The sequence below is a fragment of the Monodon monoceros genome, unplaced genomic scaffold, assembly GCF_005190385.1.
Source record: "Monodon monoceros isolate NGI ecotype Baffin Bay Population unplaced genomic scaffold, NGI_Narwhal_1 Super_Scaffold_13, whole genome shotgun sequence".
NCBI classification, from domain to species: domain Eukaryota; kingdom Metazoa; phylum Chordata; class Mammalia; order Artiodactyla; family Monodontidae; genus Monodon; species Monodon monoceros.
The window spans coordinates 69,037,368-69,059,741 of NW_021703769.1; the positions used below are offsets into that span (position 1 = coordinate 69,037,368).

At 41.6% G+C, this 22,374-nt stretch overlaps 1 protein-coding gene across 3 annotated transcripts in view; it reads right to left on the bottom strand.

Annotated features, from left to right (window-relative positions):
• The window catches only part of NSMCE1 (NSE1 homolog, SMC5-SMC6 complex component), a 32,941-nt gene extending 17,860 nt beyond the window's left edge, over positions 1-15,081 (bottom strand). Inside the window, exons 1-3 of one of the 3 annotated variants that reach the window (XM_029221189.1) lie at positions 15,039-15,053; positions 14,545-14,636; positions 7,535-7,681 (exon numbers count right to left, since the gene is read on the bottom strand). In XM_029221189.1, the coding sequence (XP_029077022.1) occupies positions 7,535-7,670 (136 nt within the window). In that variant the 5' untranslated portion in view covers positions 7,671-7,681; positions 14,545-14,636; positions 15,039-15,053. Of the gene's footprint in view, positions 1-7,534; positions 7,682-14,544; positions 14,950-15,038 lie in introns of those variants that run through there. The other 2 variants (XM_029221188.1, XM_029221190.1) reach the window with 2 other exon arrangements.
• Positions 15,082-22,374: the final 7,293 nt, after the last annotated feature.

The window sequence follows — 22,374 nt, forward strand, 5'->3', positions numbered from 1 at the left end:
GAGCCTGCGTGTCCGGAGCCTGTGCTCCGCAACGGGAGAGGCCACAACAGTGAGAGGCCTGCGTACCGCAATAAATAAATAAATAAATTTAAAAAGCAACCCTAGGAGCTTCAGGCAAGGCAGGCCCTCAAAGAATCGGGCACTGACTCAGAAGGCATCACTGGGCAGTGCTGGGGCCCAGAGTCATTGTGTGAGAAGGGGCTACACAGCACACCAGACTCCCAGGGGGTTCTGCTTCCTGCTTTATAAGACGAGGAGGCTGGACCCAATAATCCCCTAAAACCCAACTTGTTCAACCAAACAGAACCAGAAAGACCAGCCCCAAAATAGTTTAACAAGGCGAGTAACTTTGAGAGACTCGTTGCTATGAAACTGTGGGCTGTGGCAACTTTCTGCTTCTGCCCAGTAAAGCCACATGATCAATGACACACATTCCAACCCAGAGTCAGGTTCAGGTTCAGGGCCCCCTCAAACCCCGAGCTGGGCAACACCATTCCCCGACAACATCATCAGGAATACCTACTTTCCAAGGGGACGTGGGCCTCCTTCGAAGGCTTCAAAATTCAGGCTTCCATGTTTGTTTTGTTTTTAGGAAATTGAACTAATGAATCTTCCCATAACTACTTGCCAACTCTCTTGGGAGTCAGACTTCACGGTACACGAAGGTTCAGCAGCCATTCAGAATGCAATCCAGTGCTACCGTGTCATCTATGACAAGAAAAAAGGACCTACTACCCAGACATCACTGGATCGGTTTTTCAGGAGGGTAGATAGAATTGAACCCAGCAAGGAAGCAGAACCTGTGCCATCAACGTCAGGCGTGAGTGACATTGCAGCTTGCCCTCCGTCTCCTATTGCTGAGGATCCTTCAGCTCTCCCATCTCCCACCTCCTCTCCCTCCTCTAGCCAGTAACTCTTCTTGCCTGTTCAGTCAGTGCCAGCGCCTGTATGCCAGCTGTTGTACTGCACTGCTGTACTTTTCAAGGGACTGCACTGTAAGATTAAAAATGCTTTCTTTATTTTTTGTTTGTTTTTTATGTATTATTTTTGTGGAAAGTATTACAAGCCTATTACAGTACAGTACTATATAGCCGATTGTGTTAGTTGGGTACCTAGGCTAACTTTGCTGGACTTACGAACAAACTGGACTTAAGAACGCGCTCTTGGAATGGAACTCATTTGTATGTAGGGGACTTACTGTAATTAAACAGTTAATCCCGCTAGGGGATTGTAAGTAAAGAAAAAAGTATTGGCGACCTCTGTAAGTTAATGATGACTCAAGAAAGCAGACTTGCTTAGCAACAAAACCATGCAACAGAAGTATGAGACACACCCCAAAACAATAAAACAATGGTGGCATGAGACCCACATCCTACCCATATCCCGACTCAGTAAGTTAATGATTCCTAGGACACACTCCTCTGCGTGTACTAAAAACAAAAATATAAGGAAAAGGTGACATTATACCAAAACCTGAGATGATTTAGCATTTTTAGCATATGTTACCGCCTTTTTGCTCATTTCCATAGTGCCACGACAGTCCTGGCTTGACCAAGTAGGGACAAGAAAACTCCCCTGGCCAACCTGTAGGAGGAGCTGATGATGGAAGCCTGAAGTCTACTCTAGAATGAGGAAGAGGGTGGCCTGTACCCCCTCCCCACTTTTCCTTTGATTATAAAACTGTGGCCCACTAAGTTCTCGGCACATGGCACCCTCTTGCCCGTCCGCTACTTGTAACCTCACAAGCGTCCTATTCTAATAAATCACTTCTTATCTATCACTTTGCCTCTCACTGAATTCTTTCTGCACTGAGACATAAAGAACCGGAGCTCCTCGGAGACCTCCCTGAAACGCCACCTAGTGGTTTCAATTTGACTGAAATTGAGTTGAATCTATATATCATTTGGGGAAAGCTGACATCTTAGCGATACTGAATTTTCCAGCCCATGAACATGGCATGTCTCTCCATCTATTTAGATCTTCCTTAATTTCTCTCAGCAATATTTTGTGGTTTTCAGTTTACAGACCTTACAAATTTTTGTCAGATTTATTCCTAAGTACTTCATATTTTTGATGCTATTATAAATGGTGCTTTAAAAAATTTTTCAGTTTCTGATGATTCACTGCTAACACACAGAAATGCAACTGATTTTTGTATATCTTGTATCCTGCAACTTTACTAAACCCATTTATTAGTTCGAGTAGCTTTTTCAAAGATTCCATCACATTTTCTACGATGATCATGTCTGTGAATAGACACTTTTACGTCTTCCTTTCCAATGTGGATTTTTTTTTTTTCCCTTGCCTGAGTGCACTGCCTAGAACCTCTAGTACAATGGTGAACAGAAATGATGAGAATGGACGTTCCTGTCTTGCTCCTGATATTAGGGGAAAAGTATTCAGTCTCTCACAATTAAATATGTTAGCAGTAGTTTTATATAGATCCCCTTTATTGGGTTAAGGAAGTTCCCTTCTTTTCCTACTTGCTGAGGGTTTTTTTTTTTTTTTTTTTTTTTTGCGGTACGCGGGCCTCTCACTGTTGTGGCCTCTCCCGTTGCAGAGCACAGGCTCCGGACGCGCAGGCTCAGCGGCCATGGCTCACGGGCCCAGACGCTCCGCGGCATGTGGGATCTTCCCGGACCGGGGCACGAACCCGTGTCCCCTGCATCGGCAGGCGGACTCTCAACCACTGCGCCACCAGGGAAGCCCGGTTTGTTTTTTTTAAATCAGAAATAGATGTTGGATTTTTCAACTCTGTGCAGACAGTTGTTGATTCCTCTCTCCTGCTCTAATGCCTGAGGTCCTGTTTATCTTGCTTACACCCTGCTCCTGAGGATCGCTTTCATTTTCTGTAAGAAACTTCTGCTTCATCATGCCAGGGTAGATGTTGGATTTTGTCAAATGCTTCTTCTGCACCTACTGAGATGATCATATGGTTTTGCTTTTTTAGTTTGTTAATGTGGTGAATTACACTGATTGATTTTCAAATGCTAAACCAACCCTGCATTCTTGGGGTAAACCCCACTTGGTCATATTACATCAGCCTTTTTATATATTGCTAAATGAGACTGGCAAAAATTGTGTTTAGAATTTTAGCATCTACATTCATGAGGGATCTTGGTCTTTAGTCTTCTCTCCTTGCGATGTCTTTGGTTTTAGTATCAGGATAACGCAAGCCTAACAGAATGAGTTGGGAAGGGTTCCGTCTCTTCAATTTTCTGGAAGAGTGAGGGTGGAATTGGTATTACTTCTTGCTTGAATGTTTGGTAGAATTCACCAGGGAAGCCATTTTGGGCCTGGAATAGGCACTATTCCCAGCCGCCTGTGAACATGCCACATTGTTTCCCTAATTCTTTCTTTCAACTGGTTCTTTCCTTAGCCTCAGGTAGTTCCCGTGCTGATCAGTTCCCAGCTGGATCCTTGATGGGGGTGGAGGGGCACTCTATAGATCTCTACTTTTCTCTCTGTGCATCTCTCTTCTCCAGTACAGTTCTCTGTCCTACAAACCCTAGCTGCTTTCATCTCCTTGAACTCTCAGCTCCATCTCAACTCAGAGTGTCTGTCTAGCTCTGCCTGGCTTCCCCTGTGCCATGGTCTGAAAGTACTCTCACAGCAGTGAGCGGAGGCAACTGTAGGGCGCACCCCAATTCTCCCTGTGGTGTAAGAAAGATACTTGCAGGTGGGAGGGAGGGAGACGCAAGAGGGAGGAGGTATGGGGACATATGTATAGCTGATTCACTTTGTTATAAAGCAGAAACTAACACACCATTGTAAAGCAATTATACCCCAATAAAGATGTTAAAAAAAAAAAAAGAAAGAAAGAAAGATACTTGCTCTTTGTCCCTGGTTCCTGGCACAGAGCTCCTAAAACACTTGAAATTTCCTAAGTGATAAGGTGATAGGCATGTCTTTTGTTCTACTGAGATGACTCTTGGCAGGTCCCTAAACAACTTCAGGATGGGGGCTGGCTGCCAGAAAGACCAAGCCTTGATTACATGCCTGGAACTTTCGGCCCCATCCCACAACTCTGGGCAGAGGAGACTGAGCTAATCACCAACGGCCAATGATTTAATCAATCATGACTACGTGATAAAACCCCCATTAAAAAAATTCCTAAATGTTGAGATCTGGAGAGCTTCCGGGATGGTGAACACATCCAGGTGCTAGGAGGGTAGAGCACCCAGAGAGGGCACAGAGGCTCCAAACCACCCCTGCCCCCAACAGCCTGCCCTATGCATCTTATCCATATGGCTGTTCTTGAGTTGTATCCTTTATAGTAAACCAGCAAATGCAAGTGAAGTGTCTTCCTGAGTTCCATGAGCCATTCTACCAATGTATTGAACTCGAGGGGGGCATCATGAGAACCCTGATTTATAGCCAGTCAGAAGTATGGGTGGCCCAGGACTTGAGACTGGCATCGTAAGTAGGGGCAGTCTTGTGGGACTAAGCCCCTCACTGGTGGGATCTGACTCTAACTCCAGGTAGGTAGTGTCAGAACTGAACTGAGTTCTTGGACACTCAAGTTGGTGTCCAGAGAACTGGGGAGGTAGTGCTGGGAAAAAAAATGCATATTTGGTGTCAAGAGGGAAAAACCCTCATGCCTACCTCTCAAGAGATCACTGTCCTTCACTGACTAATGACCGGTGTTACATGTTTTTGTCCATTTTTTGATTGTTTCAGATAGGAAGGTAAATTAGTCCCTGTTACCCTATCTTGGTCTAAAGTGGAAATCCTCAAATCCAAGTCTTCTTAACCACCACTCCCCAGGCCTCCTGTACTTACTCCCATCAAGGGGGCTTATACTGGAATCGTCTGATTCCGTGTCTGATTCCATGTCTGACTCACGAAACCCAAGGAGAAGCAAGAGTTTATCTCTGTGTCAAGTTTATCTCTTGCACAGAGGCCTGGCCCACTGGAGAGTCTCAGGAAATGGTGCTGGATGGCCACATGCTTGTACACAAGCCCTGGTTCAAAATCTAAGGTGCTCCAATGCCAGGAAGAAAGGCCAAGGCTTTATACCAGGACATCAGAAAAAAAACTGAAATTCTTCACTAGCCAGAGATGTGGGAAGTTGGTCTTCCCCTAATGACAGTAAAAGGAGAGCCCAAGCAAGAGCCCAGAACAGGAAGTGCTTTGACAAAAGGGACAAATGCTCTGGGAAACTGAAACTTGCAGTTTCAAATACTCCTTTGTTTCATCATTCTCTGGGAACCTAAATATTTTTCTAGTTGGTAAAAGGGGAATTTCCTAGGAATCTCTTCAAAAGATAGGAGATTAATAATATTGGTCTTACAAGTTTTTACTTAATTTTAGATAATTTCATTCCATCATCCCTCAGTTTAAAAATCTCTCAAATAACATTAACACTTGGAAACAAGCTTTTCTCTCTCTCTCTCTTTTTTTTTAATGAACGATGGGAGAAAACATCTATAGTTCTATCCTGACTACCCTAGCCATAACCATATCTTGATGCACAGAAATGGTACATAAAGTGTGAAGAATAAATCAATTCCTAGACACATTTTACAGGACTTTCCTAAATTAGGTCATGACAACTTTAAAGGTCAAATAAAGGCAAAACCATTTTCATTCTTAGTGCCCAGGCATCATACAGCTCCTTCCAGTGAGCTCTGAAACTTCCCCTCAACAATAAAGCTCACACTCAGGACTCAGATGAGAAACTAAAAGGGAAAAGGAACTGTCACGTAGGTAAAATTAAGAAAAGCATGATTCTGCCCATCACTAGAGGACATTGAGGGCCAGGTTTAAAGTCCTGCTGTGTTTTTTTAAAGAGCAAGAGAAGGTAGCTTGACAGATGTAATATTCCCTTTCCATAAAGGAGGCTCTCACCAAAGACCCCAATCCACCACAGTACAGGCAGTTAGAGCAAACATATTTTCACCAGAAGGAGAGTCTCAAACACAGCAATAATTATGTCACTCTCCTGCTTCAAATCCTTCTAGAAGTCTGCAATATCCACAGAATTAAATTTTTAAAAAAAACCCATTACTATGGTGTACAATTATGAGTTCTTCATAACCTGTAAACCTACGCACCACAAGAACCTGTTCTCTTCCCACACGGCATATGTTCTTGTCCAGAGTTTCCCAAGGTTTGTAGATCAATTAAGTTTGGAGACAGAAGATTAAACAGAGTTTAAAAGGATTCCTTACTGTAGGGCCCCTCCAAGCTTTTAATTTGTTGATGCGCACCATCCAGCTCCCAGAATTTCCCGTGAACACCTCACTGGAGCAGCCGCTTCAAACCCTGCCTCTTCTCTGCATGCCACCCTCTTAAGTCTTCCTTCTTCTGCACATCAGGAAGATACTGCTTCTCTCCTCACTGTCTTCCCTCTTACTGCCCTCCCCCGCTCAGCTCCTAGGGATCTGGCTTCTGCCTCTGTCAGGCCACAGACTGCAGTTCTCAAAATGTGTCACCTCGTCTTGGGTCCCTTCACCGGTGCACCCAGGGCCCCTCCCACACCTTTCCCCACCCCTCTCGACTTAGCTGACTACTTCTTTTGAAAATTAAAAATACAGAAAGACAAAAACATAGAATAAAACACAAATACTTAAATTCCTGTTAACCAATCAGAAGGTACTTTGTCTTTTTTTTAATAAAAGAACAAAACAGGGTAATGATGAAGTATCCTTTGATTTCTAGTGACAAAACGATCCCACGCCTCCCCTCCCCAAAGGCAAGCACACTTATGGTGTACTGCACATCCTTCTAGAATCCACTTTTATAGTTTTACACACAGATGTATGTATTCATGAACAATAAAGATCGTGAAGTTTTACAAAAACACTTAGCACAATGACATCATACAATGGGTGTAATTTATCAACTTTCTTTTTCACTCAACAAGATCTACCCATACTGACAGTCAGTAAGATCTACCAACACTGACTTCACTCATCTATCAAAATGGATCCTCTTGCTTCTACTGCTACCTCCAGTTATTGAAACCAGGTCCTGTCTCTAAGTGCTCCACATGTGTTATCTTACTTACCCCTCCCAACAACCCACTGAGAAGATGCTCCCAATGCCCACAGCTGGCACAGGGCAGGGATGGCACTTCACCGATTTGGCCAAGTCCAAGGCTGTGCCCTTCACCCCTGTGCTAAGGTGCCCTCTTCCTATCAATAGCCAGTGCAGCGCCTTCCGTGCCAGGTGTTTTGTATGTATTATGTCTCTTAATCCTCTGAACCACCCCAGGTATGAAGTACAAATGATTATCCTCATTATAGAGATGAAGCAACTTGGACTGGAGAAGGTGCTAGAGCTTTGGTGTGAACCATGACTATCCAGCTTCAGAGTCCAAGTTCTTAGCCACTGGGCTAAACTTCAGATTTACTTTAAAAAAATAAAAAGTTGAAGATGAGATGAGAAAGGTGGGCTGGCATGAGATGGTGAGAGACTTGAACGCCCAGGTCGGCAGTATCAGTTGACTGGGTACGTGTATTAGTCCAGTGTCACTAGTCCCTGGTCACACGGTGGCCGAGCAGCCTGGGAACAGGGAAACGATACTCACGGTCATGGACCTTATAGCAGTGCTTCTGCAAGCGCTGGACGTCCCACTCCTCCAGCACGCCGTGGGTCATCAGCAGCTGCAGGAACCGCCGGTGGACATCAGTCATGACGCCCATTCTCCTCGTGCTGCCCTGCATGGATGGAGGAACTAAAAAAGAAGCAAAGGCAATCCAGTCATGTCTGAGCACCAAAAGCAACGTTCCACGGTCCGTTCCAATTTACATTAACAGATAAAAGTTTGTTATGGTTTTTAAAATCTAGTTCATCATGCTGAATAGTACAAAGATGAAAAGGACACGAGTCAGGGGTGAGGCAAATTAGTACTGGGCAGTGGTGAGAAGTATGGACTCTGGAAGCAGCCAGAAAGCCTGGATTCACAGGCCGCTCCACCACAGAGGTGTGTGAAACGGGGACACTTAACCTCCATATGCTTCAGTTTCTGATTTGTCAAGTGAGAATAGTGATAGAAACGTCTTCCCTAGAATTACTATGAGGATTAAATGAGTAAATACACATAAAAGCCTATAACACTATAAGTGGAGTATAACCTTTAAAAATTGTGAATCACTCTGTTGTACACCTGAAACTTACATAATATTGTGTATCAACTATACCTCAATAAAAAAATACATATAAGAGCCTGGTAACAGACTAGACACTAAAAAAAAATTTGAGCTATTTTTACTAGTAGACACTTCTGGGTCTGAAACTTGGCTCAGCCTCCTACCAGATCTATGGCCTGGGATAAATTTAGCTGAGGCCCCATTTCTCACTATAAAATCAGAATAACTTTCACTGCTTAGAGAACTACTAGTAAACACTTAATAAATGCTAGTTTCCTTCTCCTTTCCCAAACCACTAATAAAACAACTGTCATGCTAGGACTGCAGGGTGTTTTTCAACACCTGCTGCTCTCTACGAAAACGCTAACTTTCCACAAACCACAAAGATCAGAGCTGATAAAAGGACTGCACAAGCCCTGATCAAAAAGCCTTCCCCGGGCTTCCCTGGAGGCGCAGTGGTTGAGAGTCCGCCTGCCGATGCAGCGGACGCGGGTTCGTGCCCCGGTCCGGGAAGATCCCACATGCCGCGGAGCGTCTGGGCCCGTGAGCCATGGCCGCTGAGCCTGCGCGTCCGGAGCCTGTGCTCCGCAACGGGAGAGGCCACGACAGTGAGAGGCCCGCGTACCGCAAAAAAAAAAAAAAAAAAAAAAAAAAAAAGCCTACCCCTGCCACAGAGAGGTGGCGCAGTGCAGCGGCTAAGACCTCAGGGCGAGAACTAGACAGGTAGCTTTGAGACCTGTGCCTGCCAGACCCGCCTGACCTTAAGAATCACCTAACCTGCGTATTAAAAATGCAGACCCCCAGGTCTTTTCTGGAGGTTCTGACTGCAGAGGGGCTTGAAATTCTGAGGTTTTAACATCCACTTCAGGTGATGCCATGATCTTATAAGAAAGTCGCTGTTACCTTAAGCAAATATAACACAGACACATTTTTAGCTAATATGCTCGATCTCAGTCTTTTCTTCTATGAAATGGGGATAATACGATCTTTAAAGAATAAAATGCAGTTTAAATGAGATATGACTACCAAGGATTTGCCAAGAACTAGCTCTAGGAGATACTCAAAAAGGCTAGTTACTGTTCTTTTTAAATGGCATCATCGGCTGGGCCTCAGAGCTGGGAAGATGCACCATCTCATGACCGGCTTCTCTGACTGCCTGCTAGCTCTCCTCGAGAATATCTCACCAGCATCTCAACCTCAACCAATCCTAAACCAGACTCATCTCCTCCTTCCTCAACCCCTTCCTCCCCCGAGCCCTCTTCGAGAATCATCTGCTTTGGGTGTTACAGTCCACGCAGACATACAGACACCACAGACCTGAGCATCAAACACTGATCATCCTCTCCTCTGAGGCTGACTAGATCCAGCCAGTCCCCAAGTCCTGCCAAGTCTATTTCCTATCACTAGGATCAGGTACCTTCATTCATCCATTCTATTTTTAGGTACTGAGTACCCCTTATTTGCCAGTGATCGTTCCAGACACAAGAACAGAATACGCTGGGCTGAGGAATTTGGACTTTTACCCTAGAAACTCTGGAGATTCAGGCTTTCCAAACTAAGGGTCTTTAAGTAGATGATAGAGCCAGGCTGTTAAACCAGATCAAAAACTTGTCAAATTGAATAATTAATAAAACCTAGCTATATGACATAGAAGTTACTTCTAAAACATAAGAATGCCAAAAAATTTACAGTAAAAGGATAGGAAAATATACACTCTGTGAACTAACCAAAAGACAGCTGATGTGGCTATATTAATATGACACAAAATAGACTTAAAGGCAAAAAGCATTACTAGAGATAAGGATGGTCCCCATAAAATGATAAAAAGGTTCAGTTCCAAAGAAGCCATAACAATTTAAAATATTTAAGCACATAATAACAGAACCTCAAAACAGTTAACAGACCTACAAAAATAAACATACAAATCCATAACCATAGTGGGAGATTCTAAGATATCCCTCTCCATCATTGATAAATGAACAAAAAAGTGTGTGTATAGAGAAGATTTGTAAAACACAACAAAAAGCTTAATCTGATGGACATGTATAAAACATTGTACTCAACAGCTACAGAATACACAATCTTCAAGCATACCTGGAACAATTTTGCAAATTGCCACATATGGGTCAGAAAGCAAGTCTTAGCAAACTGTAAAAGACTGGTCTCATACAGAACATGTTCTCTGACTGCAATGCAATAAAGGTGGGAACCAGAAAACAGAAAGAAAAGTAGAAAAACTGTTTAAAATTTAAGAAACACACTCTTAAATAATCCTTTATCAAAGAGGAATTGTTAATGGAAATCAGAAAATACTTTGAACTGAAAATAAAATATTACACATAGAAATTGGTGGGAGGCAACTAAAACAGTAGAGAGAAATTAATAGCCTTAAATGTTTATATATAAATATATATATTTTTGGGGGGGAGGGAGGCATGAAAATTAGTGAGTTAGACATCCATCTGAAGCTATAAATAACAGCAAATTAAATCCAAAGAATGCTAAAGAAAGAAAATAATAAAGACCAGAAATTAATGAAATTGAAAATAAGTGCATATCTGAAAAGATCAATAAAACCAAAATTATTCTTTGAAGACACTTAGTAAAAGTGACAAACCTCTGACAAGATTTTCCGAGAGAAAACTTATAAATAAATAATATTTGGAATGAAAAAGGGAAACTAATTGCAGACACAAACATTTTAAAAAGATATTATAGACAACTTAAAATAAGCTGTATTTTAAATATGTACAAAGTCATAGGAAATTCATTCAAAACTGACTAAAGATAATTTAAAAAGCTAAACAATTTCATAACCATTCAAGACATTTTATGGGAAATTTATCTTCCCACAAAGAACACTTCAGGTCCCAATGGATTTATCAAGAAATCCTACCAAACATTCTAGAAACAAATCATTTCAAATGTTACATAAACTATCCCAGAGCCAGAAAAAGAACAAACCATCCCCAAAGCATCTGATGAAGCTGACATAAGTTGGGCACTGAAACCTAACAAAGACTGCAAAAGAAGGTAAAATGAAAATCCGTTATCTTTCATGAACAAAGCAAAAATGTTAACACACGGAATCTAGCAATGTAAAAAGGACAATATATTGTGATCGTGTGGTTTATCCCAGCAATGGTTAAACATTTGAAAGTCCATCAAATGTCATATGTCATAAAAAGAAACAAAATTGAGTTATTTACAGTGAGCAGGATGGACCTAGAGTCTGTCATACAGAGTGAAGTAAGTCAGAAAGAGAAAAACAAATACCGTATGCTAACACATATATATGGAATCTAAAAAAAAAAAAAAAAGAAAAGGTTCTGAAGAACCTAGGGGCAGGACAGGAATAAAGACGCAGACCTACTAGAGAATGGACTTGAGGACAAGGGGAGGGGGAAGGGTAAGCTGGGAAAAAGTGAGAGAATGGCATGTACATACATACACTACCAAATGTAAAATAGATAGCTAGTGGGAAGCAGCTGCATAGCACAGGGAGATGAGCTCGGTGCTTTGTGACCACCTAGAGGGGTGGGATAGGGAGGGTGGGAGGGAGACGCAAGAGGGAGGGGATATGGGGATATATGTATATGTATAACTGATTCACTCTGTTATAAAGCAGAAAGTAACAAACCATTGTAAAGCAATTACACGCCAATAAAGATGTGAAAAAGGGCTTCCCTGGTGGCGCAGTGGTTGGGAGTCCGCCTGCCTATGCAGGGGACGCGGGTTCGTGCCCCGGTCCGGGGGGATCCCACGTGCCGCGGAGCGGCTGGGCCCGTGGGCCGTGGCCACTGGGCCGGCGCGTCCGGAGCCTGTGCTCCGCGGCGGGAGAGGCCACGGCAGTAAGAGGCCCGCGTACCGCAAAAAAAAAAAAGATGTTAAAAAAAAAAATGTCATATGTCAATAATATCTCAATAAAGCTGTGGCGGGAGAGAAAAACCAATCAGTGTCAGCCACCACATTAATAGAAAGGAGAAAAAGCATACAATTATCTTAATAGATGCAGAAAATATAGTTGATAAAATTCAACATTTGTTCAGACTAAAAATTCTTTAACAAACTTGGAATAGAAGGAAACTTCTACAAAAACCCACAGCACACATAACACTTAAGGATGAAATGTTCAAAGCAATCATTTTAAAATCCAAACTGATCCAATGCAATTGAATCAATACAATTCCAATCAAAATCCTCACAGGCTTTGTGTACATGTCTGTGTATGACTTGACAAGATGGTTCTAAAATTTACATAGAAAATGTAAAGGCAAAGCAGCAAAGACATTCTTAGAGAAGATAAAGGCAAGAGGACTTGTCCTACCCAGTACCACGACTTATTATACAGGTAGAGTAATGAATAATGGGTGATAATGGTACAGAAATGGACAAATAAGGCCAATGGAACAGAACAGACAACTAAGAAATAGAAATGGGGCCCCACATACCACAAAAAAAAAAAAAAGAAATAGAAATGTCTACATATATGGATACTTGGTATGTTGAAGAAATGGAACTCCAGATCAAAGCAGACTTTTCAATGAAAGGTGCCAGAACAACCCATTATTCATATGTGAAAAAAAATAAAACTAGACCCTTCCTTCACATTATGCACAAAACTCAATTCTTGAGGATTAAGGTCATAAGAAAGGAAACACAATAAAACTTTTAGACAACAATATAGGAGTATATCTTTATGACCCAAAGGTAGGGAAAGCAGAATTTCTTTAAAAGATATGAAAAGTACAAACCATAAAAGAATATACTGATAAATTCGATTTTGTTAAAATTAAGAACCTCTGTTCATCAAAAATACAGAAAGTGGGGGAGAGAGAGACAGAGACAGAGAGACAAAAGACAAGCTCAAACTGGAAGGTATCTGAAACACATTTAAGCCACACACAAAAGATTCAGAATATATAAAGAAATCTTACAAATCAGTTAAGGGGAAGGCAATGTAAGAGAAAAGTGAGCAAGAGAAAATTTATGAAAAGAATGCACAAATGACTAATAAATACATAAAGAAATGTTCAATGTCATCAGGCAAATGAGTATTAAAACCATAGTGATTAATGTCTTACCCGTCACCAGAAAGGCATAAATTCTTAAGAATGGCTGAGGCTGAAACTTTCATCCACTGCTGGTAGAGTATAAGCCCTTATAACCACTTCAGACATTGATTTGATATCACTAAAAATCTGATATCCCCAGAAATCTACTATTAGGTATATACCTTACAGAAACTTCCACATTTACCCCAGGAAGTATGTTTATGAAGCATGATGTAATAGCAAAAATCTGGCAACAGTATAAGTGCCAATCAACTGAAGAACACCTACATAAAGTCTTTATAATCATACCATGGAATTCAAAACAGCAATGAAGTAGAGCTACTCATAGTAACATGGATGCATCTCATAAATGTAATGTTACGTGCAAAAATCAAGTCACACAAAATATATATTTGGATCCCATTTATATAAAATCTAAAAACTAGCAAAAACGTACACTGCATTCATGAGCGATACATAGATACTAAAAAGTACAAGGAAAAACAAGGGAATGATAACACAATATTTAGGGCAGTAGTTATCTTTAGGGAGGGAAGAAAATGATTCAGTGGTGGCTTTGAGGATATGACAATGTACTATTTCTTAACTTGGTGGTGTGTGGATGGTGTTCACTGTACTTTTGTTCTTCAAACTTATATCACACATTTTTATAGGTGGGTAACTTAATAAAAAAAAAAGAAAATTATATAATTATGTTAAGGAACAGCCAAAATAAATGTTAATAAGAAGAAGGAGGTATAGAACAGTATACAATGCTATAATTTGGGGAAAAGGGGTGGGAAAATGAGGGTGAAAGATACATATAGGCTTGTTTATGCAGAGAAGTCAGTAGTCTCTACGAAAGGGGGGGTGTATCACCATTCAAATAATTTAAAAATAGAAATGTTTGTGGAATAAGCAAATCTCAAACATAACTAACTGTGCCAAGTGCTAGACACAGTATTAATGTTTCACATTCACAGCCTCATTTCATCCTCCCCAGAACCTTATGAGGAAAGCATTACTGACCCCATTTTACAGATGAGGAAACTGAGGCTGAGAGGGCACAAGGCGACACAGCGTTAGTGATGGAGACAGGGAAGTGACCATACAAAAGCAGGGTGAGGAACTGTGGCAGCCTCGGTCCGAATTGGTGAGAAATATGAGTGAACGATAAAATTATGATCCAGGTCCCTTATCTCGAAAGTTCTCAAAACTAATCTTTTAAGTTTCAAAACCTGATCTGACCTAAGGTGAGACTATTTATGGTTGTTGTTTACCCCCTTCGCGTAAATATGCACATATTTAGCTGTGAGAAAAGTAATGTATTTGATCACAAGACATTGCCCCAGACCCCGCTGAAGATATGACAGAACATATATGCGCCGTATTACCTTTCGAAAATCCGAGAAATTCGGGATTCTGAACACATCCAGCCTCAGGGCTTTAAAATAAGGGGCTGTGGACTTGTACAAAGTAATAAGTTCTGTACCCAAAATAGAGGGGAAGCACAGAGGCCGGCGAGACTAAGAGGGTGGTCAGTGAAGGCCCTATTTTACGTATTCAGTTTAGACAGAATTTTGTATTTTGCTTTTTCAACTAATATTATGATTTAAAGTATTTTTTCACCTAATATTACGTTTTTAAAATGTCTGTCTGCGTGTGATGGACGAACTTCCGGTCTACCTAGCTCTGCCGCCCCTCACGGGGCCTCAGTTTCCCCATCAGGAATTGAGAAGCCCCAGCCCCCGGGCCTCGGAGCCACACTGTGGCACAGCACGCGGACCGACCCCCAGGGCCTGACCCCCACCGGCCGTCCGCCCCTCGCCTTCCTGAGCGGCCCTCTTCCTTCCCTATCAGCCTCGCGCCCCCGCGCCCAATTACCCACCGCAGCGCCCAAGCGCAGCCCACACTGCCGGCGGCGAAGGCGAAAAAGCGGGCTCGGCCCCTCCCTCGGGGCGGGGCGAACGCGGAAGCGGCGCTCCCATTGGTGAATGTAGCAGATTTGTCCCTCCCACCGGGTGACTCACTTCCTGTCCTCCAGCCCGCGGCGTTGCCTTGGAGTCGCGGGATCCGTCCGTGAGGGCGGGAGTTAGCGCATCTAAGCGGCTCTCGGTACCTTACAGAAAAGGGCTTCCGCTTCTCGTCCTCCGCCTCCCGCTCCGCAGTGGCACTCCGCGGCCCAAAAGGGGGAAGAGCAAGAGTGCCGTATGTCCTCTTCAGTGGGCGCGATTCCGTGGGCACAAGTTAGTGCCCCGTCCCGGGCCTCAGTTTTCCCATCTGTAGAACTGACAGTGTGGCCTCATGGTCAAGAAAGAGGCCTCTGTTGTCTTACAGCGTGCGCTAGAATCCTGACTGTCACTTACTAGTTGCCAGATCTTGGGCAAGTCATGGAGCTGCACTGAGCCTCAGGTTCTTCTTCTGTCTAGTAGGGATAATAATAGTCCCTATGAAATAGTGTGTTTGTGAGGTTTTAAGAGATAATGGCACATGGAAGTGCTGATTAAATGTTAGCTACTGTCCTACCTGGGCATTGTTGTGAGAAGTAAATGAAGTTATTAACAGAGGTGAATGGACTGTTTTGCGTCTCCAGGGCACTCATTTTACAAACGTTTGTATTCCAGTCCCTGGTCTGAGAGCTGGTCGTGCAGTCTAGCAGGGGCAACAGGTAACAGGTAACTAATTATAGACCAGTAGAAAGTGCAAGTGTCTATCCCTATGATGATATCTTCAAGCCCTACTTGGCCGGTTACCACTCCTGTGGTCTTGGGCAACTTCTCAGTCTCTCTGGACCTCAGTTTTCTCATCTACTGTGGGAGGAAACCAGCAGAGTACTGTGGTTAAAAACTTGAGCTCTGGAGCTGGACTGTCTGGATTTCAAACCTGGTTCTTAAACTCAGAATCTCTGAGATCCATGGCAAAGTACTGAAGCTCTCTGCCTGAGTTTGCTCCCTCTATAAAGCAGGATAATAATAGCACTTTGTTGATAGGATTGTTGTGAAGATTGAATGAGTTAATACATGCAAACCACTCAGAGGTGTGTCTGGCACATAGTAAATCCTCAATAAATGTGAACTTCCATTACTAATACAGTACCTTGTAAATTGTCCTAAGGGGCAGTCGAATAAGAAAAGAACAGCCCTAATGAGACCATCCATGTTTTATTTACTCTGCACAGTTTTGGCAAACTTTCAATTCATAACCTATATTTAAAGTTGAGGCATTTCACGTAAAACCCTAGGGTATCTGACAGCTCTTGAAAAATGGGGCACTGTAGTGACAATCAGCCAGCGTTCTCCCATGGCAGTGCTTGTTCGGAGCTTGGTAGAGACTACACCCCTTCGTAATGAATTGTGTGTTTTCCTGGTGTGTGGAGGGATAAAAACTGAGGACCACGAGTAGAAAACGCTGGGGACATTTCAGGATCAAAGGGACAAGAAAGAAGGTAGAAAGACCAGAAAGAGATTCAAAACAGAGTGGTATCAGGGGCAAAATAGGTAGGAGAGAGTTTTGAGAAGCAGGGAGTGGTCGGGATCTTCAGCGCTCTGGACAGGGCAAGAAAGATGTGACCCGAGTTTAGAGTTTGATGGCCAGTTAGAGCCCATAGAGAGAGGAAGAAGCTAGCTTGGCCTCCAATAAGAGTGGATGCACGGAAGCTGAGGTCGGGGGTGCTGACTACTTTTAGGAAGGATGGTTTGGGAAAGGGAGACACAGGAGCAGAGGGGAAAAGTAGAATAAAAACAGGGGAGACAGGAGAGGATGGAGTCAAGGACATACAGAGACAGGATTACTTTTATCTTAAGGAGGAAGAGAGACGCTCTGAAACAGAAGGAAAGGAAGTGAAAATGTTTAAATAAAGGCTCACCCCTGATGTCTTCTATTTTCTCCATAAATTAGCAAACTATCATTCTGCTGAATAAAGGGGCTGGGGAGATGCTAGGGGACTTGAGGGGAGTCAAAAGGTTTGGAACAGAGGCCGAAGTGAGTGCAAAAGTGAGGTTCCAGCGAAGGTTGAAACCTTAAATGTGTAGACAGGACAGTCGCTTACCCGATTCCCCCCCCCCGCACACACACAACCTCCCGTTCGCGTGTCAGGGGCCTCAGAGCAGAAACTTAGTGTGGATTTATCCTGGGGTGGGTCTTGGCTGGGCATATGCCACTGACTCTAGAAGGCAAAGCAACTGGAGGCATTGGTGGGAAGGCCTTTGAAATGATCCAGCATGGTGGGCAGGCAGAGGGAGGGAGGAGGGAAAGTGCTGAGAAATTGACATGGAGGATACTGCGACCAGAAGCCTCAGTGAGGCAGGCTGGGTTCAGGAGGAGCAAGCAGTGACTGAGGGTTAGAGTTCGTGATGAGGGAGTGAGTAACCCACCACAGGGTGACTGTCCTGTCTCAGCACAACTCCATCCTCAGAAGACAGCCCATTCTCTGCTTGACTCAGTGAGTATCTATCTAATAGGACCTTTGCGTTGTCAGGCATTGGACTGTCTGCTACAGGACAACTCTGACAGTTCAAGCATTTCTTCTGAAAGTTGACCCTAAAAGATACAAGAGCTACATGTCTGTAAATGTGTTGTATCGAAGGGGGGTAACTGAGGGCTTGGCTAAAGAGGAAGCTTGGGGCCACATCATAGGCTAAGGCAGTGGGTCTTTAACCCGAGGACCACAGAAGCTATCAGAGAGGAAGTGATGAAATCCATTTTGTACTTTAGACAAAGAATGTTAGCACATCTGTTCGTTTCAAACACAGTTGAAACATTTACAGAAATTGACTATGCACTGGCCCAGCAAAGGAAGCTTAAATTCCAAAGAATCTACAGACTGTACTCACAAACCGCAACAAAGTAAAATTAAAAATCAACAACAAAAAGAGAGCCAAAAAGAAACCTATTCAACTCACAAGAATACACCTTAAATTAGTAACTGTAGTTGCTTCTCAGGAGGGGGCCAGCAAGACAAAGTGGTTTGTTTTTTATCACCTGCATCTTTTACTTATGAAAAGTAAAATTGAAAATTATCAGCATACATTTTTTATTTCTTAAGCTGGGTATTCATTATATTATTTTTTTATATCTTTTTGTATTTTGAAAGATTTTATAATACATTTTTAAAACAAGAACAACAGGGACTTCCCTGGTGGCGCAGTGGTTAAGAATCCACCTGCCAATGTAGGGGACACGGGTTCGAGCCCTGGTCCAGAAGATCCCACATGCTACAGTGCAACTAAGCCCATGTGCCACAACTACTGAGCCTGCGCTCTAGAGCCCACGAGCCACAACTACTGAGCCTGCGTGCCACAACTACTGAAGCCCACGCGCCTAGAGCCCGTGCTCCGCAACAAGAGAAACCACCGCAATGAGAAGCCCGCGCACCGCAGTGAAGAGTAACCCCCTCTCTCTTCAACTAGAGAAAGCCCACGCACAGCAATGAAGACCAAACGCAGCCAAAATTTAAATAAATTAATTAATTTTTAAAAAAGAAAGAAAAAGAACATACATTTGGTAACTGAAGAATACACACGGCTTGAAAAGAAAACCAATAAAAAATTATAAAATATTTAGAAATGAATGACAATAAAAGCCTGACATAAAACTTGTGAGACATAAAACTTGTGGGATCTAACTAAAACAACAATTAGAGGAGGGATTTATAGCCTTAAGGGTACTTATTACAAAGCAAGAAAACAAAATTTAAGTGTTGCATATAAGAGGTAGAAAAATAAAAACCGAAGAGACAACAAAAGGGAAAGCAATTTTTCAAAAGCAAAATGAGAAGAGTAAAATGAAAAACAAAAGAAAATGAAGTTGATTATGGAAATCAAAACCCGACGTTCTGTTAAAGACAAATAAAATAGACAAACTCCTAGTAAGACTGATCAAGAAAATGATACACATAGGCAATGTTATAAATGGCAGAGGAGACACCAGATAGAATAAAAATGTTAGAAAACATTGGAGTACATAATGAACAACTTTATGCCAATACATTTGAACACCTAGATAAAAGGTAATTTTTGACAAAAATACAGATTACAAAACTTGGTCCAAAAAGAAGTAGATGAACAATCATCAGTGAACTTGAAAAGGTAGTATAGAAGACTGGCTCCAACTGCCAAAATGCCTAGACCGAGATAATTTTACTGGAGTGATACACAAAAAATGCGAAAAGCAAAAAACAGAACAAAACTGTATTACACAAACTGCCCTGGAATGTGAACAAGATAGAGTAGTCGATCCAACACATTCTATGAGGCTAGTCTAAACTTGACACCAAAATGAGAACAGCAGAATTAAAGAAAATGTCAGCTCCATCTATAGTATAAACATGGTTGCAAAAACCGAGTCTCCCAGTGTATCTTCCAGAAGAGGAAATTCAAATGGCTGCAAAATGTGTAGAAAGATGTTCAACCTTATTATTACTTGGAAATAAAAACAAAGAGATACCGATTTTCCCCCATAAGAATGACAAAACGTTGCCAAGGGTGAGAGGAGACCAGTATTCTGGTACGTATATGGTGGAGTTGTAAATATTATAGCTGCTCTGGAGAGCAATTTGGTGTTACTGAAATAGAAAAAGCTCATCTATCAGCTCCACTTCTAGGAAATTAACTAGAGAAAATTTCCCTTGTGCTCTTGAGGAGGTTTGCTGTCACAGTGTTGGCAATAGAGGGAAAAAAAGAAAACATCTTTAATAGGGAAATGAAAAAGCAAAATATTCACGTGCAATAGATAATTGTGTAACATTAAAAAGGATGAACTGACTCACAAGTATTTCCGCGGATGAATCTTAAAAGCATAGAATGGAGTGGGAAAAAAGCAAGATACAAAAGGATGCAACAGTATTACCATTTATGCAAAATTGATGAAATGCATAACGGGAATAGTTTATATTTCCAATAGATAAATATATGCATATAAAAGTATTTTCTTTTTAAGGATTGGAAATATTATCACAAAACTGTTACTAGAGGGCCTCTAGGAAGGGGGAAGGGGTGTGGGATGAGGTAGAAAAGAAAGAAGTCTTGAGGTTTATCTGTAATATGATAATCTTAAAATAATAAAACCATATATTCATATATAGAGTTTGTATAATTTTCCAAACATCCCCTTTAACAAAGGGGATAGAGGTAAATGTGCCAAAATCTTAACAGTGGTTAATGTTGGATGGTGGGAAAATGGATGACTGTCATTTTTCTTCTCTTTCACTTTTCTGTATTTTTTTTAAAATTTCTAATAGGAAGAGTGAAAGTAAGAAAAAGAATGAAAACCACATTTTAATTTTTTAAAGTACATGGCAATAAATGGAGAAGAAAGTAGAAAGGTTAAACCCTTTTCATTTTTTCATGACAGTCCTCTTTAGCATCTGTTACTCACATAATTTGGAGATTCATTACATTTGAAATTTGATCCGGTGGAGGTAATGGGTATGAATTTGTGGAGCAGAAAGGGAAAGTGATTCCCCTCTACTCATCCCTTATCTTAGAAGGATGGAGACAGCCCCCAAAGGTCAACTTTAAAAACGATCCCTATTTAGAGTCCAACAGTGGACTGGGAAATGTGCATGCTGCTGGGCAGTGTAGACTGTTCAATCTTCATAAAGGGCAATTTGGCTGTGCCCATGACGAGCCTAGACATATCATGATCTTTGACCTCGTAAGTCCACTTATAGGAATCTGAGGACATAATCAGAGACTCACACAAAGGTTAATGTACAAAGAAGTACATCGTAGCCTTAATTCCATCAGAGGAAAATAGCAACAATTTAAATGTCTCCATATAATTAAAAAGGAGAATGGTTTTGACATAAGTTAAAATTCTGTAGAGCATTATGCAGCCTGAAAATCATGTTTTCAAAGAATACTTGAGGTCAGAGAAAAACCATGATGCAGAATATTTTCAGAGAAAGAGAAAACTAGAGAACTAGAAGAATATATACTAAAATATTATTGGTGGATATCCCTCATTGGGGGGATTACAGGTAAATGTTTTTTCGTGTCACTTTCTTCTATTTTCCAACTTGTCTCGAAAAGCATGTCTTATATTCATGAGAAATATTATTTTTCAAAATAGAGTCTGTGATCATGAAGATTTTAGATATAATGAAATTGACACTATAAAAACTGGGATATAGTTACAGCCATATTTATGTAGCATCATCCAAGATTTGTTATACAGAAAGGAATTTTCCATATAACTAGATTATCCCTTTATACACTAACATTTTAAAAGTTTTCTCTTTTCTGTATTAATAATTCTAAAATACTTATCTGCCATTTTAAGCCAATAACACCTTTTCTTGATGAGTACAGGGAAGCCTTTGAGGACAATTACTACTTCTAGGGCTTTTTGCCTTTGCAGGAAATACCCCAAGTTTGTAACTGTAGCATAAGCTGTTTATAGTATTTCCATCTTCTTCCCTCTGTCAGGCTACCAGCAGCCCTAACCTCTTCTTGTAATTGCCTTCTTTTAACGTCCCCTGGCCTGAGCAAATAAATGTTGGAAAAGTGGCAAATAATAATAATAAAGCTAAATATTAGTAAAGTGAACACATTTAGAATTTGATACACCTACTTTCTCAGGCCTCTCTTTTGCCTGTGTCTGAGTGATTTTCAGATAAGATTCAAGGTCATAAGTGATTTCCTAACTGACTTGAAAAGAAAACTTATCAAAGGTTGAATTCAGGGCAAGCTGATCAAAACTCCAAATTCAGCGCGGTCTCCAGTAAGCCTTTTAAGAGCTCTTGAATTGCAGTGACTGTTCTGATCACATAAGGAACATTCTACATTTGCTCTTCCAAGGTGGTCCATGTGCTAGCAGCATCAGCATCACCTGGGAGCTTGTGGGACATCTCACAGCATGAGTCTGAGGCCCCACCCTGACCTACTGGAGCAGAATCTGCATTTTAACAAGGTCCCCAGCTGAATCATGAGCACGTCAAAGTTTGAGCAGGACTGATTTAGAAAACACGTAAATTTATTCACACGTCCTATGGCACAGGCTCTTAAAGGTTATTCCAACAAAAGCCTTTCCTCTCTCTTTTTCTCACTGGGAACAGGTTGTAAATCATTTTCACTTTACATGTGTTTCTTTTAAAAGGAAGAAAAGTGGAGAATTCCTTCTCCATGGTTCTTCCTCATGGGTTCAGCAACCTCTTGGGACACTTTTATTCTGATTTGAAAATTATTAATTCCTTTGGGAATGATAGACAAATATTTCCAAATTGC